Genomic DNA, 20201 nt, shown 5'->3' on the forward strand with positions numbered 1-20201 from the left:
CATGTAGACATCTCTGTCTGATATTCAGAGACAGTTTGTTTTTTTTTTTAAAAGAGGAAAAAAAAATCCCCAGGAGTATTTACTAAACATTTCCAAGAAGTTACTGCAAGCCATGGTAATACAGTGAGTACACAGGCAACAAAACATGATACTAGAAAATGGGTAGCGGGGGAAATGGCAAGTAATAATAATGTAAGTAAGGTACTTCAATACAACTGAAATGATGGTAAAGCCACTAAGATTGGTCCACAGATGGTGAAGAACAGTGAACTTTTCAAATAACTTTCTACCTGTTAAAACTTCTACCCATCCTTCAAGATTCGACACTAATGCCACCCGCTTTGCTTTCTCTGCATGTTGCACATGCACCCTTGCCCTGTGCTTAGAGCTGCCTTCAGGCATCAGCCCTCTGAAGTCAAAAGTGATCCTCCCCTTTCTGAATATCCAGAACACATGGCACATTCTACTTTGTATTAATTTTTGCCAATGTATGTCATAATGACAGCATCTTACTACTTATTTTTCTGAAACCCTAATAATTCTAGCACAGTGGTAAGGGCTCAGCAAATGCTTACTGAATAAATGAACAAATAAGTACGGATAATAACTATTCATACAAGTGAAAATATACTCAGAGGGCACACATTCCTGACATAGTACTGTTGCTATGACCACACATCTCAATTGTGTTTAGATAAAGGACTTTACACAGAGCTATGAGTATGTGCCTAAAAGCTTTTAAAGAAATAATCCCAGAAACTGAGCTGAAGTGTATCAAAAATAGCAGACCCAAAACCCAGGTCACTAGATAAAACTATTGATTTAAGAAGACCTCACAGATATACCTGCTTTGCTTTGTAATAAACATTGCCTTAGGAAACAGGAAAATAAAGAAGTAATAGAGGATGTAACACAAGTCTGAAAATCATGGGAAAAACGTAGTAAGAACAGTTAACGTGAAATCATTACTACACCATTATGGACCCCTTAATGAAGAAGGGGTTAGTTAACCAGGTGTTGGCAGTATTTTCAGATATTTATTAAGTTACCAGGTAGGTTCAATTTCAATCAAGTTTATTATAGCATCCTGAGCCATTGTTACAATGAATTTATTCCAGATTTATCTATTTTTTTGCAATGAAATAAAATGTAAGAGTAATAACACTGTTCTGGCATTTATTTGTAGAATACCTCTTATGAGCTGAGTACAGGGACTGTTTTATTCATCTTTGTATTCTGTAGGAGTGCACTTAAACGTAGGAGATGTTTAATAGGTATTTTAAAAAATTACTGTAGAGCACTTTTAACTTTCAGAATGTTTTCAACTTTCACAATATTATCTCATTTTTGTCTTTACAATTACTCTGTGGGATAAGTAAGGAAGAGAATACAGTCTCTTTTTTATGTGAGCAGAAACTGATGTACAAAGAGATTACAACTTCTGCCCCAAGTGTTACAGCTAACCTGTAGATTTCACTCCAGCCCTAAACCCTTCTTTCCTTAGTTCTGTCAAAGTTCACAAATGGAATCCCTAAGCTACAGGCAGCTCAGAAATAGTATACAGCAAATATATCCATCAATGAAAATTACTAATCATTTATTATGGGCAGGGAACTCTGTGGAAGATACAAAATAATATGAGACATGGGCCCTTATAGGAAAGTAGTTTATAATGCAGCTACGGTCATAAGGCATATTTAACATGAATACCATTGTTGACTTCAGATATAAGCGATAGTGTTATATTTCCTTATTAGACAAAGAAAGGTATTTCTATTGCCCTATAGATTATAAACACCTGTATTTTCTCTTGTAATTTGTGAGACATTAGCTGTAATGCGGCAAGGATAGTACGATGGCAAAAGTCATGACTCACCAAGCAGTCTCTCAATGTCATCCACAACCACACAACTGAGCTGGGATTTATATGCATCATCAAAGATCTAGAAGAAAGCAAAACCATTTATTATCTCACTGCCCTCCATAATTATGACAATTTCCAAGAAGATAAAATTTAGCTAATTCCTGACCAATGCTCAAACAAAACACAGTAAAACACCCAATATTTCTGACTACACAAAACTAGAATTTAATAGAGCTTCAGAACTTGAAGAGTTCTTACAATTTTAAAAAATTAATTAATTAATTTATTTTTGGCTGTGTTGGGTCTTCGTTGCTGTGTGTGGGCTTTCTCTAGTTGTGGTGAGCAGGGGCTACTCTTCGTTGAGGTGTGTGGGCTTCTCATTGCGATGACTTTTGTTGCTGTGGAGCACGGGCTCTAGGCACGCAGGCTTCAGTAGTTGTGGCTCCGGGGCTCTAGAGTGCAGTCTCAGTAGTTGTGGCGCACGGGCTTAGTTGCTCTGCGGCATGTGGGATCTTCCCGGATCAGGGATAGAACCTGGGTCCCCTGCACTGGCAGGCGGATTCTTAACCACTGCCCCATCAGGGAAGCCCAAGAGTTCTTACAATTTAAAAGGGAGGAAACTGAGGCCCAAAGCAGTTAAATGACTTGCCCAAGATGTCACAGCTGGATCATGGCTGAGCAAGGGCAGGGTAATGCTGCTTTCAGCTCTAAGAGCTGGATGTGTCACATTGGGGCGTGCTGAGGAACAGCTGGAATTAATCAACTGACAAATCCATCAAGTTTATCATAATGGTCTCTCCTATCTATGTCAGAAGCATGACTTCAGTGTTATGACTCAAGAGCTAGATGGAGCCACAGGGATGTGCAGGGTAGAACTGAATATCATTTTATTATCTATAAGAATTGTGGCCTGTCAAACAGGAATAACACAGAAAGCAGAGAATTCTGTCAACTCAAATCAGACCACAGCAACCAAAGTGTTTACAAAAGAATTAAAGCTGGTATAAAGGATCAGATAGATGCATGTTAGAACTAGACAAAAGATAACAGGACATTATCTTAAGATAACCAAAGAAATGCAAATTAAGCAAACAGTGAAGGAAGCTGTTATATGCTGGCAAGGATGTAGCAATTTCAAGCCAGACAGAAGAATTAATTTATGTATAAATTTAATGTAAGTGCTCAAGGCCTTGAGACCAGCCTTTTTGTAAATGTTGGGCATTCCTATTCCAGTGACCATAACTGGGGCTCAGTGAATCCCACTGGTGTCATCTGTAAGAATTAATTCCTGTATCCCAGCCTAATCTGATTGATAAGTAACCTCAGTGCACCAAGATGGTAACCACGCCTCTCCCAAGTTTGTTTGTAGTAGCACAATATTCCTTACTGGGTATCTTTTAACTATAGAAGATTAAGAATTAGGTATAGAAATAAAGTAAATTAAACCTAAAATATTAATCTTTTTCATATTAAGTTTAAAGACAATCTGTGAATAGTTGGTCTTTAAACTTCTGTAACAATTAACTTACCATGTTAGATTAACAGATTAGCCTTGCTAGTTCAATTTAAAATATGCAGTTGAATAATTAATTTTGATAAACTTTTATGTTGGAAGGTAAAATATAACTTTAATAGCCCTCCAAATGGTAATGGTAATCTGAGATTCACCACAGTTATATTATTAGTTTTAATTTATTACTAAGTAAATGTACTTATAGATTTACTTTGAAATTTAGAATGTTTTGTTTGTTAAACAACTGAAGTACGTCAAAGAGAAAATAAAATATTTTAAATGTGTAAATATTGTTTAAAATATTTAAAGAAATTTGTTATAAAAGTCTCTTTTTGAACTACCTTTTACTAGACTTACAAATAGAATAAAAGAAGTGGACTTAATTTATTTTTATTTATTATGTATTTATTTATTTTAATTATTGTTTTTATTTTTGGCTGTATTGGGTCTGCGTTGCTGCGCGTGGGCTTTCTCTAGTTGCAGCGAGCAGGGGGGCTACTCTTCATTGTGTTGCGCGGGTTTCTCATTGTTGTGGCTTCTCTTGTTGCACAGCACGGGCTCTAGGCTCGTGGGCTTCAGTAGTTGTGGCACGCAGGCTCTAGAGTGCAGGCTCAGTAGTTGTGGAGCACAGGCTTAGTTGCTCCCCGGCATGTGGGATCTTCCTGGGCCAGGGATCGAACCCGTGTCCCCTGCATTGACAGGCAGATTCTTAACCACTGCGCCACCAGGGAAGCCCCAGGGGTGGACCTTTTTAAAGTTTAAGTTTTCTTTTGTGTTGAAATACTGGATTTTAAATTATATAATTTTAATATGTTGAATTTTAATTTTTTAGACCTCAAATTAGCTACACATGGTCTTTTCTATGCTCAAAACTCGCCCTCAGAGATGCAAAAACAACAAAAACAAAAGCAAAATAATAACTCATGTTGACAATCTAGATGGTAAGTTCCTCCCCAACATACTGTGTATATATATATATATTTTTTTTCTTTTTTTTCTATATTATTTAAGGTAGGAATTGTCTTCCTCAGTATTATGTTTTCAGGATCTGATGCCTCACTGGTGCCTAATAAATGTTTGCTGTATGCATGCATGAAAGAATGCCTCTGTTGCTTTCCTTTGCACCATCCCCCATACCCCTCAGTCACCCTCCCACATTGTATCAAAATCTCACCTAGCCTTTCGTCCTTAGCTACCTGTCTCCTCACTGGACTGTGAGGTGGAAAAAGAACTTTATTCATGTTATCCTCAGTACCCAGCATAGAAGAGTATTTAGTAATAATATTTGCTCAGTGGATTCAATGGTTGAAACAACACAAGTTCTAATTCCATCTTGCCGTAAGTCACTTGTTTCTCTTCTCCTTTGGTATAGCATTTTGTATATTGTGTATATATTAACGGATTCATTGTATTCTTCCCTATATTACACTAGATTTTAAGCCCTGTGAAGGCAAGTACTATTGTATTTATCTCTGTATCCACATCACTTCATATAATGCCTTACCAGAAAGTAATCAATAAATATTTACTGAAGGAATAAATTTAAATTTATGCATTAAATTCAAGTAGAAATACCAAGTAAGTAGTTGGAGATGTAAGATTGAAGTCAGGGTATGGACATCACCCTCAGGGCAATGACTGCTGAAACCATGAGAGAGGCATGTGATCTTCAAGGAGAAATGGTAGAACTAGAAGAATAAAGAGCTAAGGACTGAATCTTGGAGTGTTGTTCTATGCATTCATTCAACAAATATTTTTGAATTCCTATTATGTGTCAAGCACTAATGAAGGCAATGGAAAGAGTAATGAGTAAGGTCACATGTAACTATAATAAAGCATGGCATCACGATGTTAGAGGAAATACAAGATGATGTGCTGGTATACAGCACGGGAGCGGTGGTAGTCCTTGGGGATACCCTACACATCCTGGTTCTCTCTCTGGCACATGGTAGGATTGTACTTCCTTACCCCCTCTTAAGTTAGGGATGATTACGGGGTTTGCTTTGGGTAGTAAAATGTGAGTACAGAGTATATCACTTTCTGAAAGGAGCTTTAAGAGCCACTGCTTGATTCATCATACATCCTTTATCCTGCCTTGGCTATCATGGAATCGCATATGAGATGGAGTCTCTATTACCTATTAGCTTGAATCTCTGAGAAACTATGGCAGAGCTTCCCCTCTGAGTCATGACGGACAAGTAACGTGGGCAAGAAATAAACTTTGTTGTGTTAAGCCCCTGAGATTTTCAGCGTTGTTCATTATCGCAGCATAACTTAGCCTATTGTTACTGATAAGAGCTTATGGAGTCAACGATGGTCTCCTAAATTTAGGAAGTGACATTTAAGCTGAGACCTGAAGGATGAACAGTGCAGTAAAAAACAGGAAAGAAAGTGTTCTAAGCAGAGTGTACTGATTATTACGAGGCACAGAGATGAGAAAATTTAGGAGCACTGCAGGAACTAACATACAGTCAATAAGAATTAAAATGAAGAGGTGTCAGCATTGGTGCTGTGTGTATGGGGAGTGGTGGGTGAGAGATGAAGCAGAAGAGAAATGGAAGAGACAATGGAAAAGTTTAGAAGCAGTTCCACTGTGGTTCTTTGCTCTTTTTTGAAAACTGGACCATATAGCAGCCAATGTGGTATCCTGCGAACTCCGGTGATTTTAAGAAGTCACTGAAAAAAATGCTTGGCTCTTTAAAACATTTGTTCAGAATTCTACTAAGGGCTCTGATGCAAGCATATCATTCTGTCTGACAGGCTGTAATATCGTGGATTAAAGCCACAGGGGCCCAAGACATCATGGACTGGCTACTTGCATTAGTTTTACACTTTCCCTGAATCAGCCCTTCTCCCTTCTTAAAGCTTACAGGGCTACAGGAACCTTATTCAGGACTCTGCTGGGGTCTAAACTGATGATAAATTTATATGCAGTCTCACTAACTTATCTCAGATACTGTGATTCACAAAGCATTACAAATCACTTCACAGCTGACCACATGGGTTACCTATAACATTTTAGAAGAAAAATACCTAGAGCAGTCTTTAATTTAGTTTTTTTTACAGACAGCCCTTAATGTACTAATTACTACCACAGGGATAGGAGTACTCACAGCAAATTCTCTTAACAACATACTAACCATGACAAACGCTATGCAATTCCAGTTGTAATCTGACCAGTTTCAGTTAACTCTGCTTTAATTTAAATACACACACACACCTTTCACTTCTTACACACACATTCTTTTCCTTATGTAGTCACGAGTGTAATATAAGGTCATCACTCTTTCCCTGAATCCATGTTTCTGCCTAGTCTCCTCAGCCTCTTCCATTCTTGGCTTCCTGGCCCAATGCTAAATAAGGAGATACTCAGATTCCACTGGCAAATATATGCGTTTAGCTGCCAGACTAAAATCTAAGTGAGATATTTACATACTGAGCTGGGAAGTTCTACCATAACTTTAGGTAGATAAACCCAAAAAGTAGGAGAGGTACAAGAAGGAAAGATGAAAGAAAAGTAAAATTGTACAAACTGCCGCAGCTCGAATTGAAGAACTGAAGTGCCAAACTTGCCGTCAGTAACAGCACACAGCAAATACACAGTGCCTGCTCCAGACCAAACGCCCAAACAACATTTAGCCAGGCGGGCTGAAGCTCGGGCTACTAGTGGTATCTTACAGACTCTTTAAAAAATTAACTTAAATTTTGATCCTTTCATTTAGTGAGATGAAAGTATGATGCTCAAGTCTTTTCTTGCTGAAGAGGTTATCAGAAGGGGATCATAGAAGTTATCATGCAAAGCAGGACACTTGAAAGGTGGGAGTTGTTAATAATCATGCTGGAACAACAGGTAAAAACCATGATTGCACACAGCACATTGGAGTGTATGGTCATCCTAGTTCTATCAGGGAGTTTCCTGTAGAGCAGGTAAAATTAGCAGAATAGACGTATTCTTAGAGTCAGGTGAGAAGTCTGAAAGAGAAGGCTAAAGAAACAGAATGGAAGAACGGAAGAAAGGAAAAGTGTGGAAAAGAGTGTCAATAGTCAACAGGGAAAAAATGAGAGGTCTATTCTAGAAGATGAAGAACGTCTCTAGAAAACAGAGTTCCATAGTCTATCTCTAGCTGTGGACATAATGAGGTTGTCATCGTTAAACTCTCTGGTGCCTCCACTGTTGGGTGCAAAGGCAGGTGTAGTGGGTCATGAGAGACAACGTGGAATGTGTGGGGCCTGGGACTGCAGCAAAGGCATGCTGGAGGCCCTGTGAGAGGAGGTGTGGGGCTCCTGCTGCCAAGGGTTTAGGGGCAGGTCTGTTATGGTCCTGAAGGACACAGCAAGCTCTCAAGGCACAGAGCCCACTCCTGGAATCTTCAGACAAGCTGGGAGCCACCTGTGTGCAGGGGAGGGGCAGCAGCTGCAGACGCTGGAGTCTACACGAATACAAATGGGAACACGCCAGCATTAGCTCCATGTTAATCCCAGCCTTTCAGAATCACAAACCACAGCAAAGCGTGTACTAAGTAGATTCTGTCCTCCTTTTTCTATAACCTCTTTAGCGCTCTGAGGTAAGTGAAGCCAAATTTTCAGGTTCTTTGGGGGCTGTAAGAGCTCATCTCAGTTCTGAAGTGGCTAGCATGAAGTACCTAGTTAGTAGAAATCTGATGACAGTAGGAATTTGATGACTTAGAAAATCCCTAATGTAGTAAATCTGTCAGCAATTAGTTGAAAGAATACTCTAATCATATTTGGTAGCACATAAAAACGTAAATGAGCAAATTCAAATTGGTGCTATCAGTAATAATCTCTAGTTTCTAAAAATAACTTGGGAGCAGACCAAGCAAACATTAGTTGTCTTCTAATGAAACTGCCTCAGGAAGTGGACCTAAACTTTTGGCAAAGCACTCAAGCTTCCTGGAATGACCTTAAAATCCCTTATTTGTTCTCCCTGCTTTTCAGGAAAAATTCTTAAATTTTCACATGACATGAGCGACAGAGTGGGGTATTTTTAATAATATAAAAAGTCACAAAATCTGAAAGTTAAATTCCACTATAGAGCTACATACACCATCTTCCTTTGTGTGCCGAACAGATACAAACGTCAAAAGACAGAGTGTATTAAACAAAAACAACAAGTGCTTGTCCCCCAGCAGTACAGGGACCTGTAGTCACTTCCGGGGTGTCCACTTCTCTCAGTTAATGCATGCACAATCTTCAACAAATCAGCTACATGATATATTAGGATGTTAACCAAAAACATCCAAATTCTGTTGCTTAGTAACTGCTGTCAAAAGATCCAATTTCCAGCTCTGCTCTTTGTATGGACTAAACCATGAAAAGAGGAGGATTAGGCACCATGATTCTGTTCTGTGCAGACTACAATTTGCAGTGGGATTTACAGGAGGATATTCAAAGAAGATTATTTCTTTCTTGCAAAGCTAGTGGAAAGGAAAATTTCTTCCATTAGTTTTCAGTCCTTTTAAAAACAAGACTATATTATGCTATTAATGGGTATAGTTTTATAAATCACTAATTTTCTACTTAATTTTGTTCAAACAATGTAGTCACATCGGATTGTTCTATTTCACCTCTGTACTGACTGTATACTCGGAAAGCACCAACATTAGGTAATTAGTTAAAATCAAATTCTACTGCTTTGTTCTTTTGTTCATTTAATGCCATTAATAGAACTAGTAAAATAGGGGTTTTTTTAAAGTATAGATGCAAAAATGGATAAAGGAATGAAAATTTTTAAACAGAATAAAGTTGGGGAAACAAAAATAAAATGGGGGAGAAGAGAAAGATCTGTGAACACTTCAAATATCTTAATGGAACACATAGTATCCCCCCCAGAATGTAAGGATAATACTTCATACAGACTTTGCTAGTATTGAGGAGTTTATCTATGGAGAAAGGATTTATTAAGCAGATTAAGTATAAGGTGAATTTTAAATTAATTGAGAATAAACTACTTTCATATATTTTAGCACCATCTGTATGTGAATAAGAATACCTTAGTTGCAATTAAATCTTAGATACTCATTAAAGCAAGCCTAATGGCCCTCTCTACTAACAAAAACTCATCTCTTGGTTTAAGTAATAAAATGGTATATAAAGATATTCTATGACTTAAGTGTTCAGACCACCTCTCTCTAAGAAAAATTAATGTGTTATAATATTTCTGAGTTTCACAAACTATTGCCATTGCAAAACATTTTGAAAAATCTTTAAAACTGAGGATCTAGTCATTAAAATGTAGGTGAATAAATGATTTTAATGCCAATCTTTTACCTATCAAATTTGCAAAAAATATATATATATATTTTTAACATCTTTATTGGAGTATAATTGTTTTACAATGTTATGTTAGTTTCTGCAAAAAATATTTTAACAACATCAAGTTCGGGCAAGAGCCCAAGGAAACTGACATTCTTATATGATGGGGCCGCAAGTGTAAATTAGCACAACTTTCTTAAGAGGTGGGCTTTATAAACATTAGTATTTTTACATAAGTTTTAATAGCAATACTTATAAAAATTTGAAAACCATTAATATTTTTACCTTAGCAATCTCAATTCTGAGAATTTATCTTAAAGAAATAACCAGAAATGTATGTGCAATAATAATAAGTAAAAACAACCACTATACTTTACTGAGCACATATTATATCCCAAGGCACTATGTGATACCGTACATAAATCACCATCTCATTTAATTCTCATAACAACCCAATGAGGCAGCTATTAATATTATCTTCATTTGGTAGATGAGAAAACAGAGGCTTATATGTTAAGTGACTATAAGAGCTGGTAAGAGCAGTGGAGCTGGGATTCAAATTCAGGTCTATTTGAAACCTAAGTCCAAATTCTCAGCCAGTAAATCAGGATGCTACTCTCAGAAAAATGTAATAAGAAAATGGGGGCAGTGATTGGGAGTTCTACAGAATATTGTTTATAATTGTGAAAAAACCTGGAAACAACATAAATGTTCAACAAAAAAGCAATGTTTAAATGGATATTATACAGCTATTAATTTAACATAATATTGAGATACATTTAATGACAATGAAAAAATTTCATATTAGGTGAAAGAACCAGGTTTAAAACAGTATGTCCAATGTGATCCCCAATATATGTGTGTGTGTACGTGTATCTGAGTAGAGAAGAAAATAGAAGGACAAATATGGGCTTTATTTTCTTCTGTATCCTTTTGTGCATTTTCTAAATTATTTTTGAAATTGGGAAAAGCTACATTTTGGGGGTGGGAGGGAAGCACTTAAAAGGAAAGAAATGTCTTCTCCCTATTGATAAAGAATTATAAATTATTTGTGCTTTGAAAAAAAAAATCTTTCCATCTTCACACTAAAAAAAAAGAAGGGAAGAGAACAATGGTGGGAGGGAGACTAGAACTACTAAAGAATGGCATTAATATTTCATTTTCAAAAGCAAACTGGAAGACTTAGCACCTTTAGATGGGTTTGAGCCCTCAGGCTTTTGTCAATCTATCATTAGGCAACAATGTGAAAACTATTTGCAGGGAAAGATTTTGCAGTATTTCTAATATATTTCTAAGACACCTATGCTTCATTCTTTTCTCTGTTCTGTTCTTTAGTCACAAGGAATAATATTTTTCCCCAAGGAAAACCCAAAAAGTCTTAATATGAATTTATTATACTGTTGAAGCAGAAATGATTTTTGTAACTTTAAGGGTACAAGGATGATCCAGACAGTGAATCATGAATCCAAACCATTTCAAGTAAGCTTGTATAGACACTTATTTTTATACACCTTAGCCTTCTACTCATCTGAAACCCTACCTTGAAAGGCTTCAACAATTTAAAGATTAAATCATAAGTTATTAAGCCATTAATTTAACCATTTAAGCCTCTAAAGTCAGCACATATTACCTTCCCCCCTCAAGTCAATTTGCAAGAGATTGAAATAATAAAAATGATAATATCTCACACTTGCAAAGCAGCTTTGATGTGCAGGAGCCTAAAATACTTCAAAAAAAAACTTTATAGAAAAAACCAGGACCATCCACCCACATCTCAGAGTACATGTGAGGTAGAAGCTGGCAGCTGGTGGAAAGCAGTGGAGTAATTTACCATATGCACAGAAGACGACTACTTTGAACAAGTATAAGGAATAGATGGAGTTAGGAAAATACAATCAGCTGTTCAATTAAATGCTAAGTTCAATGGCCACCAATTCCAAAGGCTATTTAAATTTTCAACAAAAGCGGTTTAAAGGTTCCCTTTAAAGGGAAAAAGACCAAAAAATAAAGAAAAGCAACCCCTACCTACATTAGGGAGGTTACTGGTCCTAGTGATTCTGTCCAGATTTTCCTGGGAAGGATAGATACTACAGGTCTCACTTCAGACACAGAATAAACAGACTATGATATTTAAGTTCTTGTATCTACAACATTTCCCTCGCTTTCACACTCAACTTCAAAGACCTTACGCAGAATATTTACCTTGACGTTTTGGTGTGGAATCCTGTTCCAAGCTCCGCCTCCTCTATCCATTTCAAGCAATCTACACAAATGATTTTCTGCTACCTGCACAAACATGAGACTAACTTCTCAAACTTATATTTTTTTGGAGTCTGCTTTTGAAAGAATGTATTTTCCTCTTCAATCTCTTCCCTAAAGAAAAACTAAGGTAATTCTATCCTACATCTTTATAAAGTGAGGGCCTAAGAACAAGGTAAAAGAACATCTGAGCTGTCTTTACTAGGCAGCAAGCCCATTCTCAAGATTCTTTCCCCTCATTCTGATTTTCTCACATCTCTTTAACTTACAGTAAGTTCTTATTTATAAAAGATCAAGCATGAAAAAAAGGATTTAAGTAAAATAAATACTTCAACTAAATATATAAAAAATAATCTTTCTTCACTGTCTGGGAGTATGCAAAACCAGAATATCAATGGAAATTAAGTGAGGTGAAACAGGCATTAAGAGTGTTCAGCATTGATTTTTGTTGTTTTTCTTTTCTGTTTTTAATGAGCAACCACCTACTATCCTAAATGCCTTACATGGTACCTGCTTGAATGTAAGAGCGATGAACCAGACGATCTTAGAGTTCTTTCAGTGCTAGGATTCTATGTTGTTCTAACTTTCACCAGTGGTTCAAAGCAGCTGTATTAAGAAGGTGACAAATGGCACTTGGAGAAAGGCAAAAAGACAAGGACCGCACTAAGTCTGCCAAGCAGACTGATTACTATCTAATATACCACCATCTTTCTGTAGGGGTTTTGAGAATATCTTTCCAATGATACACCTCTGTTCTTTCCCAAACTATACAGTCAATTTAATTGACCCTAGTCTGACTTTATACATTGATGAAAGAACTTAAAAATTCCTAAATGAATTTGCTCCACTCTACTCAAACAATCTTAACTGTGATCTTTCAATCAAGTCAATACAAACTTAAGAAATGAAAATTAATCATAATACACACTAAACAAAGCATAATTTGGAAGATAAGGATACTCTAATAAAAATGCATTACGAAGTTAAATACTATGTCTAAAACAGTTGCTGTTTCCCACCAAATTCTGCTGATAATTTAATTCTACTTGAGAAGAACATAACTGCCATGGCATATATATATACACACACAAGGACAGATATATATGTACATGTGTACGTACACACGCACACGCGCGTGCACACACATCTAAGAGATAGGAAATTAAAATGAAAGTAAAAATCCTGATACCTTCTTCATGGCCTGACACTTGGCTGTCTCAGAAAAGCCAATCATCTTATCAGGAGAACAGATCTTGATGAAGGGGAAGTTGGATTCCTCTGCGATCTTTGCAGCCAAAGCAGTCTTCCCACTGTGAGGAGGACCTGCATAACAATACGAGCAAGTCAGGGGAAAAAAGCCAACCTAAGCAAAGAGGAATAAAACAAGTTTAAACTTTTATCCACAATGTACTGAGGCCTCAACTAGTTGCTCATTAACATTTCCTGACACAATTTCACGGCAGACATGTTTTCTCTTATTTATTAGCAACTAAATTTAATGAACTGATTAGCACTTCTCAAAAGTATACTGAAATATATTCCTTCTTTCTTTCTCACATAACCTTAATCTTTCAAACTTCTGGCTAAATATACAAAATGCAAGCGTTTTGCTTCTTTAAAAAGAAAGAGAATGCATTCGAATGCATATCAGTACCTATGTTACTAGTTCTATCAAATCATTTGTCTGACAAAAAAATACAATCTTCTTAGGAGGTGATATTAGGGGCAGAGAAAACTGCCTTATTAGAAGCAAACGTGACTTAAAGAGCTAGGAAACTAAAGACTCAGGTCTTCTCATGAAAGCAACCAAAGCTACTTACTTATATTTAGACATTTCCTCCTTCCATTCTGTGTAATAAAAGATGTGCCCCTCTTCCAACCATAAATTGACCAATCATTCTTTCCCATCTTCTCAGGAACCTGACATTATTATTATTTTTTTTAATTTTATTTTTTATACAGCAGGTTCTTATTAGTTATCCATTTTATACATATTAGTGTATACATGTCAATCCCAAGCTCCCAATTTATCACACACACACACACACACACACCACTTTCCCCCTTGGTGTCCATACATTTGTTCTCTACATCTGTGAGGAACCTGACATTATTGACTGTACCCTCTCCCCCATATGTTCCACCCCTCCCTCTTCCCTGGAGCCTTACCAACGGCATTTAAACATGCTCTAGTCTACTGACAGTTTAATAAACAAAACAAAAAAAACCTCTTTCTTGACTTCACTACTCTCAACACTACTCTGCCTTCTCCCTTCGAAATGGAACCTCCCTAAATAATCATTTACACCAGCTGCCTTCACTCTTCACCTTCCATCCATCCTCAAACAAACGCTATGGCTTCCATTGCCATTACATGGGACAGGCTCCCATCAGGGTCACCAATGACCTCCACGTCGCCAAATCCAACACTTTATCTGTTGGCCTCTCAGGAATATTTGATACAACTGATAACTCTCCTCTTTATTTATTTTTCTTTTTTTCATAATCAATTTTTATTGGAGTATAGCTGCTTTACAATGTTGTGTTAGTTTCTACTGTACAGCAAAGTGAATCAGCTATACCTCTCTTCCTTCCTTACTTTTCTTGGCTTCTGTGACAGCACATTCTCTTTTTCCCCCCTCTTACCTCTCTGGTTATTTTTGCTCAATCTCCTTTGTCAACTCTTCCTGCTCTACTTAGTCCTTAAATGTTGACACACCTCAGAGATTAGTCCTAGGCCCCCCATTTCTTCTCAACCTACCCTTTCTGTAAGTGACTTCATCCACGCCCATGGATTCAACAACAGTCTACATACTGACAACTCATGAATGTATACTGCCAGCGAGACCTCTCTTCTAAGCACTAGACCCACATATCCAGTGGGCTACTCAACATTTCCCATTCAATTATCCTACAGGAACCATGAACTTAATGTGTCCAAAACTGAACTCATGATCTTTCTTTCTGAAATGTACTTCTCCACTAGCGTTCCCAGTCTTAGTAAACAATAGCATTTACCAGCCGTGAATACCAGAAACCTGGGGATCATGTTTGATCTCTCCCCATTTTCAATCTACTTACTATTTCTAAGCTTCAGCTTCCTTATCTACAAAATAGGGATAACAGCAGCATCTGCCCCCACAGGATTGAAGTGGGGTTTAAATGAGAAAGTATATGTAAAGTGCTAGTAGACTGACTGGCAAATAGTTAAGAGTTCAAAGAATGTTAGCTTAATTATGCTTAATAATTAATTAATCATTATTATAATTATCATAAAGTCTCTTTTATTCTCCCTCCTAAATATTTCTCAAAAGGGTCTACATAACTCCATCTCTCCTACCACTACAGTACTTCAAACCATAATCAGCTCTCATTAAAACTAATGCAACTGCTTCTCACCATTGGTCTTTCCTGTGTATTTTCGCCACTCTAATCCTTTCTCTATCACAAAGCAGTCATGACGTTTTGAAAATATAAATCTGATCATGTCACTTCACTGCTTAAAATCCTACAAATGGCTCCCCACTGCCCCCTGGACAGAGTCTAAATCCTTAACATGGTCTACAAGGCTTTGCACGAACTGGCTCCTGTCTAATTCTTCAGTCTCATGTCTTAGCCAATCTCCCTTTCTGGTTCAGTCTCCTTCCAGCCCAGGGCTTTTTCACACGCTGGTCCCTCTGTTTAGAACATCTTCCGCAGTTACTATGCACGCCCAGCTTCTCCTTGTCCTTTAGGTCTTGGCTGAATGTGTTTCTCTCAGGGAGCCCCCACCCCTAGCCCTTTGGAAGGGGCTGGATTCCCCTGTCATGTGGACTCACTGAACTTTTCTGTTGTTCTACTAATTATAACTATAAAAAATAATTGGTAGAATGTCCTTCCTTTTTTGTCTACTTGGTAAAATCCTAACTGATCCTACAAAATCTAAATTGAACACTTTCTTTGACCACCCCTGGGCAAAATGACTTGCATTCACATACCCTTACACACATACATGGTAGTTAGGTATTTGTTTACATGGTTTTTTTCATGACCAGACTCAACTCTGTGAATGTCTTTGTGTCTCCAGCAACCAGTTCAATGCCTAAGACACAGTAAATACTCAGTGAATATTTTTTAATTGAATATTATGTGGTATCATAGAGTCTATTAAGTAACATAGAAATTTAGATACAATCTTATAAGAAAACTAGTTGCTATCATTCATTAGTAACATTCTAACCCAAGAAGATTTAAATTCGTGCACAATATCGGAACACAGAATGGATTGCTATTTTCAAATCATGAACAGGTTTAGAAGTGAAAATAATTCATTTTTCTGGAATGTGCTAAATGGCTTTGTAAAAGTGCTTCTTTTTCTTTTTTCAGCTTTTGATGCTATCACATCATTTTTTCTCACCTTCCAGAAGGACGCTAACCAATGGTGTGCGGTCACTGTTTTTAGTCTGTTGGACCAGCAGCTCCCCATCTTCTAGAACTCGAGTAACTGGATCACCCCATTTGATGATACCATTCATAATGTAACTTGCATAATCCTCTTGGTTTGTGCCAAATGCCTATGAAGGAAAAGGACAGTTTAAAGCATTTTCAGCATCAGTATTAAAAATTAAATATTTAAAGGTATAAAGGATGAGTAATAATTCCTACATGCTAGGGCTATAGCAATATCCCATATTAATATAAAAAGCCTGAAAAGAAAAAAAAAACTTTTATAATTTCTCATTTAACTTTTTACCCAATTGGAGCAAAAACTGCTTCACGTGACTTAATGGAATAAAAAATATATTTAGGCTCAGATTCTGTGAGGGCTCAAGCCCTCGCAATCCCTGAGAAAGGGTATGTTCCAACGTGCTTGTTTCTATAAGGAGTACATGGGTTGTGGCCTTCTGTCAAGAGCAAAGAGAAAGAGAGAATATGGATTTAGAAATTAGAAACAGTTGGCTCAGCACACAAAGATACTATCCTAACACTGACTGTAGGTGTCAGATATTAAAATGGAAATATGAAATGGTAATGAGGAGATCTTGTCCACATACGCTTGGTGGTAGGGGGTATAAGTCGAATCGCACCAAAAGGTAAGTGTGTGTGTAAATGTAAGATTTAGAACGAGCTAGAAATGAGCAGAGGTAATGAAGATTGAAGGGTTAGGGAAAGGAAAGAAAAGCAATTGCTATATATAATCATTTCATTTGTACTATATATGGGAGCATAAATCACAACCCTTTTCATTTTCAACTTCTAATCTCAAATTGTAATGCTCATCAAACCAGCTACCAAAAGTAGTTAAAAACTTTAGTACTTATTTACTTAATTGAATAGCATTTCCACAAGGTTAACAGGAGAAAAAATGAGTAGGAAAATATAACCCAATGTAATATAAAGCTCATATAGCTTGACAATTTCTAATTTAAAAAAATTATCACAATCCTAAAGTCAAATTTTCACTCCCCAATGTATGGAATAACTTTAACAGTTCTTTAGAACTTGCACCTAACAGAAAGTCATCCTTTGTAATACTGTTTATAAACAGTATACAGTGGTCTCATCACTCTATTACTTTGCCACCAAATCATTTTTCAGACCACTCTTTGGTCCTTGCATACACTAGTGCTTTGATTCCTGAGTACAGAGTAAAGTTCTTATTCCCTGGTCTGAATATGGTAAATGCAGTGGCTGTGTAAAAAGTTATAAAGGAAGAGCCTAATAAATACTGGTTGGAAGGCTGTTGTAGGAAATATGTAGATTGGCTGGCTTTTGTCTAACAGAGCTGAGATACGTGAACCAGAAAACAGTGACCCTCCCAAGCTATATAATATGTATGAGTCATCCTTACTTATCCTGTCATTTCAGTTTTTGTTTTATCCCCCAGACCCCTGGAATAAATAAAAGTTACTGCTTACTTAACTAAGTTATCTTAGTTGACCCTTTCCTTGTAGCCAAATTACCTGCCTTGAAAAAATTTTAAGATAGATCAGTTAGGCTGGGCTCTAATATTTTTGGTAACTATTACAAATAATAACAGCAAAAGATTAAACCATTTCCACTGCTGAGTAACTTTTGAAAAGTCAGTTAAAAGTCAGAATAGTCATAAAAAAGCAGACAGGGGGCTTCCCTGGTGGCATAGTGGTTAAGAATCCGCCTGCCAATGCAGGGGACACAGGTTTGAGCCCTGGTCTGGGAAGATCCCACATGCCACAGAGCAACTAAGCCTGTGCGCCACAACTACTGAGCCTGCGCTCTAGAGCCTGTGCGCCGCAACTACTGAAGCCAGTGAGTCACAACTACTGAGCCCGCGAGCCACAACTACTGAAGCCCACGTGCCTAGAGCCCATGCTCTGCAACAAGAGAAGTCACCACAATGAAAAGCCCGCACACCACAATGAAGAGAGTAGCCCCCGCTCGCTACAACTAGAGAAAGCCCACACGCAGCAACAAAGACCCAACGCAGCCAAAAATAAATAAATAAATTAATTAATTAATTTTTTAAAAAAGCAGATGGGCTAAAACAAGTTGATTTTTGTCTTTAAAGGAGATACTTGCAACAAATAATTATTGTCAAGGATATATAAAGAACTTATACAGATCAAATAAAAATAAACAATACAACAGAAAAATAGGCAAAACACATGAATGGCATCTCACAGAAGATACTCATATGGCCAATAAACATATGGAGAAATACTTCACAGGTAATCAGTGAAATGAAAATCAAGACCAAAATGTGATCCCATTTTACATCCAACTGAATGGCAAAAAGTAAGTCTGACAATACCAAGTGTTGTATAGGATGCAGAGAACAGGATCTCTTTTACATTATTGGGGGAAGTGTTTATTGGTTCAACCACTGAAAAAAACAGCTTTAAAGTCTTAGTTTGAATTGTACATTCATATACCCAGCAACTCAGCAATTTAATTCCTAAACATATATCTAGGAGAAACTCATTCAAGAATGCTTTAGCAGCAGTTGTTTGTAATAACAAAAAACTGGTAATGTTCCAACTGCCCATTGACAGGAAAACAGACAAATTGTGTTAGTCACACAATGGAAGGCTATCCAGCAATGAAAATAAATGAGGCATAGCACAATCATATCATATAGATGACTTGATAATAAAATACATAATAAAATAGCAAGTCTCAAAAAATCAATACATACCATATTTTATTTTACACACTGTAGACTAATGACAGTATGTCATGAATTAAAGATTAAGGTTAATCCAATTCTGTGCACCCAAGGTCCATTGAAGAAAGAAAAACAACATACACACCTTTTTAAGGTTCTACAATTTGTTTTTGTATTAATATAGGACTCCAAGTAATGGTTACTCAAACATGAGTGGTTGTTTTATAGAAAAATGGGTTAATGACCTTATAATGTATTCTAAAACTCCAACTATGACTACTGAGTTTTGAGTATATTTTAAGAAAATTGACACCTTTTTAAAAAAGGGCACTGAAAATGGTTAAAAGTTTTAGAAACTATAGCAGTTAGAGGAACTGGAGGTATTGAGCAAGAAAAAGGGATGCCTTGGAGGAGGGTGGGGAAAGGGAGAGAGAAAGGAGATGAGAATTACTTTTAAACATAATAACTAACATATGAAGGATGGATGAATTAGGATGAATTTAGGTTTCCGTAGCTTCAGATTATATAAGAACTAATGAGAAAACTATTTCTAGTTCAAAACAATTTAAGAACTAATAATTAGAAAGTCTCAAAATTGAATGGTCTGCCTTACAAGATGGTGAGCTCCCTATCATGAGAAATATTTCAGTAAGTCTTGGTTAATTACCCAGCCATCAGAGTTACTGAACAGATGTTTCTTATATTGGAGAGTTCCAGTACTGAGATTTTATGATTTTTTAAAAACTACATGTGATATAACCTTCCAAAATATTGAGTAAAATGGCACTTATTTTTCCCCTGAATTATTATTTTTGGCTTATACATCACTCAGTATTCATACTCACTGGTTTGATATCATTCTCCAAAGAAGCAAGGAAGTCTCCTCTTGTCACCTGCAGGCTCTCTGCTTTCTCCATGTCCACTTCCACTTTAGTACTGGCCTGATTAGAAATGAAAACAAAATGTTAAGGACTTCCAAGATTTAAGAATATTTTCAGCCTAAGAATATAACACCTGAGGATATAAAAGGCATATTTCCACAGACAAAAAAAATCTCTCTCAAATTCACAAACATACATACACACACACACACCTACATATACATATGCCTTTTGCCTGAACAACTCCACTTCTAGGTGTTTATCCCATGAATATACTCACAAATGTGC

General features: G+C 36.8%; 1 protein-coding gene across 5 annotated transcripts in view; it reads right to left on the reverse strand.

Annotated features, from left to right (window-relative positions):
* NSF (N-ethylmaleimide sensitive factor, vesicle fusing ATPase) overlaps positions 1 to 20201 on the reverse strand; it is a 156167-nt gene that overhangs the window by 28293 nt on the left and 107673 nt on the right. For all 5 annotated transcript variants that reach the window (XR_012328416.1, XM_019944419.2, XM_019944417.2 and 2 more), the window contains exons 13-16: positions 19878 to 19973; positions 16306 to 16462; positions 13099 to 13232; positions 1877 to 1943 (exon numbers count right to left, since the gene is read on the reverse strand). Coding sequence is in view for 4 of the 5 variants with exons in the window: in XM_019944419.2 (XP_019799978.1) it covers positions 1877 to 1943; positions 13099 to 13232; positions 16306 to 16462; positions 19878 to 19973 (454 nt within the window). In the remaining variant the exon portion in view is untranslated. The remainder of the gene's footprint in view (positions 1 to 1876; positions 1944 to 13098; positions 13233 to 16305; positions 16463 to 19877; positions 19974 to 20201) is intronic.

Source organism: Tursiops truncatus, chromosome 20 (genome assembly GCF_011762595.2).
Source record: "Tursiops truncatus isolate mTurTru1 chromosome 20, mTurTru1.mat.Y, whole genome shotgun sequence".
Classification (NCBI taxonomy): domain Eukaryota; kingdom Metazoa; phylum Chordata; class Mammalia; order Artiodactyla; family Delphinidae; genus Tursiops; species Tursiops truncatus.